Below are 12791 nucleotides of genomic sequence, written 5' to 3'. Positions count from 1 at the left end.
TAAACTTAACAAAACATTACATGCAGTTCTTTAAATATTTATGAAACAAGATCAGTATAACCTAACACCAAAAGCACATTAATTTTGTATCTTATTTACTGAGTTATAAAATATTTCATGTAAAATTAGGACCTAGGATTTAGGTTGTGGACCTTTCAGTTTGGAGTGTTAAAGGTCCTGGACCTTCCAGTACCAAATGTTGATTTGAACCCCTGTCCAATTTTGTTCAGCTATTTAGATTTTTTATTATTTATTTTTGACTGGTCTGCCTTTCCTTTACCTGTTTGTTAGAAAAATCAAACCTTAATATCACTGGTTGCTAAATTTCCTAGATTGCAGGGGAGGTAACCAGATTAGTAGCTTAAAGTTCATGCATTTCATGTTTTCGGCCAAAACATGTCTCTTCCATACTTGTAGATTTACCCTATTGTTGATACCCTACCCTTGATCATTTTAATGCCTTGAAAAAAATATAACTAATGAAATAGCATTTTGAGTCATTAGAATAAGCTTTGAATCCTATTTCCATTTACTTTTTTAGTCAAATTATCAGTATGAAGTTTTACTGTACATGTCAAAAATCAATACAATTTGATTCCTTCAGAATCAACAACTGAGAAGTCTTATTTTAATCAAGCAATCTTTTAAACTTACTTTTTCTTTGGCAATTTACCAACTGAGACTATCTGCCCCTGAGAAAGACAAGTCTGTAAAACCAGACAAAGGGAAGTAACTATGGGTGAAACAGTTGCATCTGCTTGCTATTTCCTTGGTAGAACATTTTATCCTCTCTGGGATTAGTCTAAATTTTCTTAAAAAGAATAGATCTTGTTGTATTTCAGAAAACTATCTACAAGCATGGCAGTTTCAAATGATATGACAAAACCTAAAAAAAAAAACCATCATAAGGTTTAATGATGGTGGGGAGGTTGCCATTCTAAAACTGTCCATGTTTAGCTATGGGAAGCCCCAAAAATTACTGATCGAAAATTAAAGCAGCAGGTGCACAACATTATATCCGTAGAAGAATCTTTGTAAGTTTAGATGAACTCTTTCAAGCCATTTTCAAGGAAAATTAGATTAGCACTGAAACTACGAAGCAAGAAAACAAAAGTTATCAATATGTGTTGCTTGCAACAGCTGGACCCTATCAGGCGACACAATAAATGGACATGACCTGCAAATGTACATTCAAACACCCAATGTACATGTACTAAGTTATTCTGATTTTCCAAAATAAATGAATTGATAAGAAAGTTCCTTTAGATTTTAATCAATTATGTCACAGGCACTAACATCACTGATCTTATTTATATTTGTCATGAGAAAAACTGCAGACAAAATTACATCTGTCCTGGTTACATGATTATCAATGTTTACGATCAGTTTTCCTGTTAGCCTGTAAAAATTTCACAATTTAAACCTTGATGTAGAATTAGTTTACTCTTGAAAAGGTATTTTGTTTCATTCTAATTAATACAAACTAAGAAGATGTGGTATAATTGCCAATGAGACAACCTTCCACCAGACACCAAGTGAGGGCTATTCCATTAAAATGTATGTGGGAGGGTAGGAAGGGAAGTTTAATTATTGAATGTGGGTCATGGGTCTTTTTTCAGTATGCATCTATTACCATTATGCAAAATTATCTAAAAAATGGTTCTTGGTTGAAGGGATATTTTGAAAGCCCCTTCCTACCCTCCCACATACATTTTAATGGAATAGCCCTGATGTTGAAGGTTAGCAGTTGGCTATAAGGTACATATCTAAGTCAAATTCAGTTTCTGATATAGCTGAGAGCCAAAAATTGGGGAACTCTGAAATCTAGAGATTATCCAGTAAATTTTGATATCTCATTTGCTAGATTTCTTTGCCTGTCCAAGTCTAAAAATATGTTACTCAAACCTCTCTTCTATTTGCTTCGTTGCACAGATCATGAGATGAAGTGTTATCAGCATTAAGAAAATTCCACTTAAGCCATTGACATTTGCAATGTGACCACTGTGACTTTTAAATGAAAAGAGCAATAAAAATATTCTCCTTTGCTTTAAATTTTTGGAAGTGCATGTTGGGATTTTGTTTCCTGAATAAATATATCATATCCCTTCTATTCACAATATTGAATAGTAAGTTTTGTAGTAGCGGTTCTTAGGAGCATGAATGAAAAAAAAAACAATTAAAAAACAAAGCTTACCTGGAACAAGAAAGAAAAAGACCAGAACACCAAAACCAAAGGTGATCAAACCTGGAACTGCAAAGGACCATCCCCATGCTGTTGTCACAAACGCTCCTCCGATCAAAGATCCTAATATGTTACCAACAGACGTGTGAGAGTTCCATATACCCATGATCAATCCACGTCTGAAATATACAATTTATAAAATAAGGAATTGTAACAACATCATTTTTTCCATGACCACTGCAAACTATTGATTCAAACACATCAAATTCTGCATGAAATTTATTAAAAAAATTCAAATATTTAAAGTGTCTTCCAGATAAAAGAACATACATCAGGAAATTATTTTGTACATTTTCAAAGAAAACTACAAATCAATATCTATTGTTACATTTTCTTCCCTTGCCAAATTAATAAATATCTGGAGCTAGCCATCAAAACCTTTAAACAATTATACAAATAATGGCAAAATCTTTAATCAACTGGCTTTTTTTCATATTTCTCCATCAAGTTCCTCTACTCTGTGCTTTTTTTCATGTAAGAACAATATCAGAAGTTAACTAAAGGAGGTACCTTTTATTGTATTGTTATGATCATAAAGTTAAAGAAAATAATAAATATGAATTAGTAAACCATTTCTAGCTTGTCTGTCTTATTTTCATTTCATGAAGTAAGGGAGATAACTCATGTGTTAAACAGAACAGAATGTAAGCAACTAGTCTACAGGTCACAGAAAGCCTTCAATAATGAGCAAATCCCATATTGTATAGCAAGTTTAAAAGGCCCTGGCATGACAAAATTTGAAACAATTCAAAAGAGGAAACCAGCAGTCTGAGTCTGAAAAAATATATACTTGATGCCAGCTGCATGGCAGGAAAAAAATTAGGGAAAATGATTTTATTTTTTTATTACTTTAACTTGACTATATAGGGAATGTTCTGAACTTAAAGAGTGATTAAACAAAACTGTCTGGAATTTCATGGAGCTTAACAAAAATGTCCCTAGTGTGTGTTAGGATAGGTATGAAAAAAATGTTTTGTAGAGAGGCAAAGAAGTCTTTTTTAGCCCCAGATTTATGCCAAAAATAACAAACCAAAAACAATCAGGGCAGACAACTATCAATGACAACCACTGGATTACAGACTTCTGACTTTGGGACAGCCATGTAATATGGTGGGTTAAACACTTTTGTGAGTATAAAATCCTAACCCAAAACTGGGACACTGGTGTAACAGTTTAAAATATGAACAAACTGTAAGTATCAGTTGGAAATAACTTGACTCGTCAGATCAATGCTGAGCACGAAATAAGTAAACTGAAAGACAAGAGACACAAAGTACCAATCTAAGAATACTTGCAATTACTATAAGATAGTGCAATGCTTTCCTAGACTAATCCAGTTATCCCAGACTTGGCTAATGGTGTTCAATTATGCACACTTCATATAAAAAGAAATACATGAAGGTCAGTAATAAATTAACTTTTCTTTTGGAAGTGAAACCTTTTTAAAAAAAGATGTTATAATTGTCATAAAATCTCTAGCAAAAATCTCTTTCCATTGATTCACAGAATTCTTCAAGTTCCATGAACTACAGCTTGTGTGATGTGACGCTCATAGGTGAGCATACAAATTCATATGATGGTTATAAAAAACAATTTTATTTTTTGAAAGACCACAATGACACCTACTTGCCCTTACCATACCAGTTTCCAACACATGTTACTACACTAGGCCAACCAGAACTTTGAACCAGTCCACTTACTACCTATCAAAATAAAATTACAAGTACATATACTACCTTTCTAAACATTTATACATAACAAATGTTCTTTCATTGCAATAAAATTTGACACTTTAGTAAGATAATAAAACCAATTAATTAAATTTTTTACTTGTCTTATTTCTGACAAAAAGATACTTTTTTATTCCAGATTTGAGCCTGTCTATGAGTAAATTTCAGATTTTAGCGCCTTATAGTAAAAGCATTCTTTAAATAATTTATCATATTATTATTAATTTAGAAGTGGTCCTGTTCTAGTTATAGGTGTTTTACCTTTGGTGCTCCAGTTTCTATTCAATGGGGTTGTCAACTGAAACCAAAGTTTTTGACCTTGACCTTTGACCTAAGAAGTTGTACATACATTATGACACACCCTCTGGTGTTGGTTTATATACATATCAAGTATAAACTTTGAAATCATAACGGTTCTCAAGATATAGATTGGACACGATCTTTACCATAGGACATGGGGTTGTCAACTAAAACCAAAGTTTTTGACCTTGACCTTTGACCTAGGAAGATGTACATACATTAAGACACACCCTCTGGTGTTGGTTAATATACATGTCAAGTATAAACTTTGAAATCATAACGGTTCTCTAGATATAGAGCGGACACAATTTGTTACGGACGGACGGAGGGACGGACAGACTGATCACTATAGAGCGTCCGCCATTCGGCAGGGCCCTAATTAATACAAAATTGATATCAACACAATAAATTTAAAAAAATTACAATTCACTTACTTGTATACCAACATAAAAGTATATATTATGTATGTTGAAAAAGTATCCCATTCCAAAAGCTGCTGTAAATATTCCAACAAGCATCATACCTCCTGACAAGAAGTAACGAAGATTTAATCGCTCTGCTATGTGTCCACTGAAAATATATACAGACTTAAAGTTGGCGCTTTTTTTTTTATTTGATGAACAGAGTACAGCTATTTACATTTCCTTTAAAGGTGATTAAAGTTTACTTTCCCTATTTGCAAGTTTGCGACTTTATTGTTAAATGTGTATTTTTTTATTGTGAAGGCAAATAGTATATAATATATTTATATGGTTAAGAATAAATATCTTAACCATTTCTGATCAAAATACAGAAAAAATCGGAGTATGATTATTTGTGGGTTAAATATTTTTGTGTATATATCGGAAAAAAAGAAGGATTTACACATGTATAAAAAGACCAAATAATTAATACAACAATTTTCAACAAAAATTTATATTGTAAGAATAGAAGAAGGAATGCAATAAATAGATTGCTTACTACAAAGAAGAGCACTTTTGTTGCTGTTCTATGCTGGAAGGTCACATGGAGGCCTTCAATACACAGAAAAGTTCACATCTCACTGAAAGTTCAAGACCGCCCCTGGAACTCATGGTTAAAGTTAATTCTTTGCTTAATGCCAATAAAGTTACAACTGTGCACTAAAGAAAACTGAAGTATGATTGATGTATATAGGTAGATATTATACCCCATCTATATCATTTTGCAGATCTAACAAGAAAGATTGAAGTGTATACAAAGAATGCTGTCTATTCTGAATTGGCAATGACTGAGATCTCAGTATGTATCCATGAACAAGTGACATCAGCAAGATGTCCATTTAACTATTTCTTTATTTGGAAATGGAAAATGTATTCAGACTTGAAACAAGCATTTTGAGAGTATTGCATGGCAATACAAAGTCCCCTACCGTGTAAAAATTCATTATACTGGAACAAAATGCTAACTTGTTCTATAACTTGTCATGGTGTAAACAAAAAGTAAATATCATGTCAATATCTTCAAGCATGACTAAAAACAATGTGGAAAACTGATTATATGAGTTAATTTTTCAAGTCCAAGGACCATAACTCTGCACAAAATTATTAGACCAAAACAAAAATTTGAACTTGATCCGTTACTTGTCATGATAAAACTATATACCAATTATCAATCAATATCTTATAAGCATGATAAAAAAACATTAGATATGATTAATAGTTACCTAAAATTAGATATGATGTAATACAGTGTATATCTATTTTCAAATTATAATCAAATATAATTAATAGTTCCAAATATTTTTCTTTCATTTGCACAAACTAATATAGATTTGTAACTTATCTATAAAATGTCAACAACTTTTATCTACACAATGTAATGTATTGAAATATATACATTAATAAAAATAGATTATTATCTAATTAAAGGATTTCTCTCCATAATTTTTTTTATATATATAGCATTCAGAAAATTAGTTTATACTAAATAACAAACAAACCTGCCAAAAAATTCTTCAAATAATTTAACAAAGAATGTCTTTTTTAAAAAATGAGTTATCTCCCTTTGTACAGAAATCTGGTTTAACATAGTACTCTAACATTAGATATGGTCCAGAGTTATGGTCCAAAACTCTGGACTAAATCATTAGACTGGAACAAAATTCGAACTTGATCTATAACTTGTCATGATAAAACTATATACCAAATATCAAATCAAGAACGAAGAAAAAAAGTTTGGAAAGCTGATTTGCCGGACTGACGGATGGACAGACGGACAGATGGACAAACGGACAGACAGACGGAGTGCAAACCTAAAGTCCCCTTGACTTCGTCGGTAGGGGACTAAAAATCACTGAAGCTTAAAAAAGGCCCTTTCTTGACTATTGCAGCCATTTTGAATAGGGAGTCGATTTTCATAATAGAGATTAAAATGCTTTGAAAATCACGGGAGACCATCTTTGACACAGAACAGTTGCTTAGAAACATGCATACGTTTTCCTGGACTTTCTAACTATTTCCCCCTCCATCCAAAAATCTGCCCCCTATTCAGTATGGCTGCAACAACCATGAAGTGGCCTATTAAGTCAAACCCATTTGAATGGTGCAAGACAAGTATATACTCTTCCTAACCAAATCACATATCGTATATTGTTGACCTATCAATTTTCATGTACAGTTACTGAAGAACAAATCACATCCTATCAACTTAACCTTACCACTGGAGCATAAAATTGAGGTCAAGGCCATATGACAAATAACAGATGGACATATACATACATGGTGAGGCAAAGTTGTTAATAAAACCTGTGAACAAATGTACAAATAAACTGTTGACACAGAGATATGTCTTGCATGTATGTTATTTTGATCGTAAAATGCATATATATATATATTCGATTTCTAACATCACTGAAGATACATTAATTGTCGAAATCCGGATATGGTGTACAAATTTTTGCACCTCATGTTTGCGTTATACCATCTTTCTTTTCTGCAAGTTTATTGTTTTTTGTTTGGTAGTAAATTATAATAAAGATCCATTTTGTTACATCTTGTGATCCGTTTATTTGGCAATTGCCAATGGCAGTCAGCAGGGTTTAAGAACATCCGTTGTTCGACCTGTTAGTCAAATGCATTTTGTTTAAATATACTTTTTCACTGTTTTGGTCTTTTGGAAAATGTTGTTTGTGCTGTATTTAGACCCCTCTACCAAGAAATTTGTTTTGCATGCACACATATAAAAAATTGCGGTTTTTATCCAACGCAATCATAGGTTTGAACGTTGTTTTCAATTTAGACTTATTTATATATAGATATATATAGAGAGAGGCGAGACAATAATTGCCTTTATGAATAGAACAGACATAATGATTTCGTTACACTAAACATGCAAAGATTACCATAGATGGTATTGGTTGTTCAGTTCAGGATTTTTTGTATTTATGATCTCAAATGTTTTTATATTTCTGACTTTCCAAACTTTTGGTATCAAGCATACCTGATTAGGATTAATGCAAAAACATGCACTTCCTGCACAGAATTCATGTTTTTACATCCTCCAATTTATTAATCAAGAAGGGGGTGTATCAATATTTGATAACGGAAAACAGGAAGTAAATACCAAACAGAGCTGAAAAGCGCACAAACATTACATCTAATTACTACAGAGCTGTTGACCAAATGTGAAAGCATTCTGTAATACAGTTTCTGAGAAAATAGTGATAAAAATTCTAAGTTTATTCAACATATTGAAAATTTAAAATATCGACAAACAAGAATTAGGTACATGTATCTGACATATAAAACTCATCACTGTCAAGCTACTGACCAAATATGAAGTTATTTTGTTGAGCAGTTTCTGTGAAAATTAGTGACTAAATAAATTGGTAGACAAACAGATGGATGAACAAACAAGATAATTTTAAAATAGCCCACACTTTTAGACTGGAGATATAAAACTAACAAGAATTCTCAATTTTGACTTTGTTTCACCCCTAGGAACAAATAACATTTACCTAAATTGGTTTTAGAGAAAATTAACTTCTTTAATATTCAAAATCAAGAGATGACACTGTAGTTATAGTAAATTGGTCATAGAAATTGTAATGGATCACCTTGACAACAAGTTATCATTAAATGACCACAAACATGGTCAGCTAAGTCATTATTATAGAACAATCAACAAAAACAACCAAAATTTGGTAAACAAATTTCCTTATCTACTCAATTATTTCTGATAATTTATAAAATAAACAAGAATTTTGAATCTTACTTTGTTTCACCCTAAGAAACAAATAAAATTTTATCCAAATTGGCTATTAAAAAAAAATGACTTCTTTAATATTCTACTCTTTGGTCGGGTTGTTGTCTCTTTGACACATTCCTCATTTCCATTTCTCAATTTTAAAAATCAACATGGTAATTACCCTGTAGTTAAAGTAATTGGTCCTAGCACTTTTAATGAATCACTTTGACTCAAATATTGAAATCATCTAAGTCAACATTCTATCATTAGATGACCATAAACATGGTCACCAAACTAATCATTATAGAATAATAAACAAAACAACCAAAATTTGGTAAACAAATTTCCTTAACTACTCAATTATTACTGATAATTTACAAAAGAACATGAATTAACTATCACAATTGTTTACTTATTTCGTAAATCTTACAGGATAAAGAGTTTTATTAGAACACTTATTAGAAGTGGACAAAGCATTTTCTATATATAGTTTTCAAATCATTTAGTTCAGCAGGACCTAAGAGACTATTTTATCTAGCATGTCCTAAAAACAGGTCAATGACAATCAGATTACATTTGATCACCCCAGGATTCTGCTTATGTCTTCCAAAACTCCACAATACCTGAGCTACGTCAATAACCAAGAGGTCACTGGGGTAAACATGACAAAAATCATGTATCTTCTTCATGCTTACAAATCTTGTCTATTTAACTTATCTTAAGGTGAAGAACCAATATCTGCTGATTTTCATTATTCCTGCATTGACCGGCCATAGCCAGATTTTTCTGCATATATCAGAACAATAATTTTGAAATTCTATATTAATTTGTTATTTACTACTGGAAAGTATTGAAATTATTCATTTAAAACTGATTTCAAATTAATATCTCCAAGCATGAAGTAAATCAAAGCATCGTTGATGTTGTGATCCAGCTATATTCATAGCTAGTCTGATATTCTTTCTGACCATACTTTTTTCAATATTTTTTTCTTTTCATTTCCAATCTTACTGTAAAATTTCTATGTTATTGTCCAAAGGTAGGGAATTTCGCAATATTGATGCAAATATTGATAAATTATTGATATTTCAATTTTAGACTCTGTCAGATTTTTTTTTATAAATATTTGCAATTTAATGGTATTGACAAGAATGGAAAGGGAAATCATCAAACAAGTAATATATTTCTTTATATGCCATTAATAATAACTGGCTTAATAAATTCCAGAAAGAGGCCTTGGAAATGCACTTCTCAACAACAAAAACTAAAAAAAATAATACCTATTTTTTATCTAAATTGGTGTTCATTCTTCATTAGAAAAAAATACATTTCCTGTATTCAAATTTAAATGTACAAACATACCTAATGCTGAGATATTTCCAATTACTGTTAAATAGCAATATAACGGGATATAAATGTAGAACAAACAAATAAATTTTATTGCAGAAAATGCTCAGGTAAGAGTTATGCAATTTTGTTTATTGTTTCAACCAAATTTCTGATCATTGTAACTAATTAATTTGAATTTGATTATTGACTTATGTCAGATTATAATGACACTGATTTTATAAGTGAAATAAAATTTGCTTGGATTTTTTTATACATATTTTTTTCATTTTTTGTCTTTTCTTTAAAAAAAAACCACACATCTGATTAATCATTTAGCTAGCTAGCAAAATTAACAGAATATTTTAATGTAGTGTTGATCAAAATAAATAATACATTTGTAGGTTATTGAATTCAAGAATGTGTGTATTCAGTTAGGTGTGTAATAAATTGTGTCTATTTAATTATGTAACAGGTCATGAAATATTAACTGTGGTGAATTAAGACTGGGGTAACAAAAGTGTTTCCAATTAATACTTACACCTTCGAGTGTAATTATTTGAAAATCATGAGTCTTGACAGTTGATAATCGTACTGACTCTTACTTGACTATGGAAAGAATTGGAGTAATACCATTTCAAAAAAGTGTGGGAATCAACTTAGATATATTAATACACATGTTAATCCAAATTTCACTGAATAATAACTTTAAACACACAAGCATAAGATACTAATATAATACTTTCAAAATTCTTATCAACTGATTCAATTGATGTACTACAAATACTTTTTCAAATTAATTCATAAATAGTAAATCATTATAAATTTTGATTTATAAAGGAACTATATGCAAGTGTATATCTAAAATAAAAGGGTTGTTCGACCAATCTTTTCTTAATTTAAGGGCAAATAACATGTCAAAAGTTGGCAGTTGATGATAAAAATGGTGTATAAAGTTTCTGCAAGTCATAAAAACACATAATTTGTTTCATGCTATGTCTTCAACTTAGTATTCTGCACCATCTCCAAAACCAGAGTGATCGCATAGATCCAGCATGGCTGAATCAAAAAGCGTGGAAAACTGATTTGCCGGACTGAAGGATGAACAGACAGACAGACGGAGTGCAAACCTAAAGTCCCCTTCGACTTCGTCGGTAGGGGACTAAAAAGAAAAACAAGAATAATACCGAAAAATTTTCAGGTCGAATCAATGTATGTTTTAAAACTATTTGTATTAGAGAAATCTGACAAAATATAAACAGTGAGATGAAAGGTAGACTTTTTTTAACCTGTTTACCTTTTTATCTTGTGGGAAAACTCATGCCACATTAATAACAATCTAATTTGTATAGCTTTTATCCTTTTTCAACTTCTTTCTGATGAAAAAAGGCATTGTAACAACAAGAACTGATTTATCTATTTTAGGGAGACAACATTTCTAAGTTGTATAACTTGTGTTAAATCGATTTGCCTTTCATTATTTCAACAATAAAATCTGTTTAAACTATCCCTTTATATTTGATTCTATAAAAAAACTACTGATATAAAAGATACTTATTCATGTTATTTTGCAAGCAGAATAAACTGGTATATTCATATTCATTTATTAATATAAATATGTCACATTTTCTGGTAGATGCTTGCTAATGCTAGAACAAATTCTAATAAAATATCATAAGAAAATTAAGTTTAAATTATTTTCCATAAATTGTTTTTGAATGTTTTTAGAACAGTAAGAAATTTCATGAAGTAAATCACTAAATGCAGCGAATCCGTTAATACAACTTTGTTGATTCTGTAAATCTAATATGAATGGTGTAAAACATTTCCTGATCCTTGTATTGATCTATCTAAACAACAGACAATAATGTTTTGCAACTCAAGTAAGACAACCACTGTACAAAAATCATTCAACTGAAAGTATTTGGAGAACGGCCATCTTGGATATTTTACACAGTTGATAAGTCAGTATTATATGTTTTAAAACTTGCAAACATCTTGACAAGACTAAAAACTAAAGTATTTTTCACAACTGCTTAAAACAGCTTGTCTTACTTATAAGGATATTTAAATTAGAAATACACAAGAATCATAGATTTTATTCACAAATTAGAGAAGGTGGGATTGGTCAGGGGAAGTAACTTTTGCATAAATGTGTTCAATTCTGGTAGAAAATTACATAAGATATAACTGCATTCAATAAATAGTTTCTTACAAACTAGTCATCAAAACAGATTAAACTTTTGATGTATATGCTATGACAGAAGAGCTCCTAAATTACCTAAAGAACATTCCAAATGCATAACTGAATAGAAATGCCAGGTCTAAACTTCCCAGCAACTGTTTGTGATTTGATTGATCTAAAATAAAACAAAATAAGTATTTATCATAATGAAGTGATTCTTTTAAATATTGATTTACATATCTACAAATACTTGAATATGATTGATTTACTAGTATTAGAATTTTTTCTCTTTGTTAACACTTCAATATACCATGTTTTCTGAAACTACTCTCATAACTTATGTTACTTTATTAAGTGAATAATGTGACTGGGTTGGTATCGCAATAATTAGAACTCACATTCTGATACCTGATATATATCAATGTACTGGGATTTTCCCGAAATTCGCAATAATCAATCTCGCATTAATGTCCATTCTTCAAATATCGCAATAATTTGTGAATTAATTTTACAGTAATATGTCCATTTCACTGTGATTTATTTGTGCCAGATAGATGTACACACGATTATATTCTGGGATTCCAAGAAAATTGAAATTGAAATTATAAACAAATGTTTGGTTTGAGAATTAGAGTAAGGATTAAAGACATAACTGGGCCACTGACTCACAAACTTTACACAAAGATCCTTTTTTTAAGCAAAAAAATTTACCTGTAAATGAAGTTAATACATATTTTTTCTTCTATTTCATTACTACAAGTGTAGATTAGCTTGTTTTCATCCCATATAATTTTGTCTTTTT

At 30.6% G+C, this 12791-nt stretch overlaps 1 protein-coding gene across 4 annotated transcripts in view; it reads right to left on the bottom strand.

The window, feature by feature from the left end:
• The window catches only part of LOC127702436 (glucose-6-phosphate exchanger SLC37A2-like), a 47296-nt gene that overhangs the window by 22041 nt on the left and 12464 nt on the right, over positions 1–12791 (bottom strand). For all 4 annotated transcript variants that reach the window (XM_052206631.1, XM_052206632.1, XM_052206633.1 and 1 more), the window contains exons 4-7: positions 12086–12164; positions 4707–4842; positions 3869–3945; positions 2195–2361 (exon numbers count right to left, since the gene is read on the bottom strand). In XM_052206631.1, coding sequence (XP_052062591.1) covers positions 2195–2361; positions 3869–3945; positions 4707–4842; positions 12086–12164 — 459 coding nt within the window. The remainder of the gene's footprint in view (positions 1–2194; positions 2362–3868; positions 3946–4706; positions 4843–12085; positions 12165–12791) is intronic.

This window comes from Mytilus californianus, unplaced genomic scaffold (assembly GCF_021869535.1).
Source record: "Mytilus californianus isolate M0D057914Y unplaced genomic scaffold, xbMytCali1.0.p SCAF_5, whole genome shotgun sequence".
Taxonomy (NCBI): domain Eukaryota; kingdom Metazoa; phylum Mollusca; class Bivalvia; order Mytilida; family Mytilidae; genus Mytilus; species Mytilus californianus.
The sequence above is the reverse complement of the archived record's forward strand: the minus strand, read 5'-3'. Positions and strand labels throughout refer to the sequence as shown.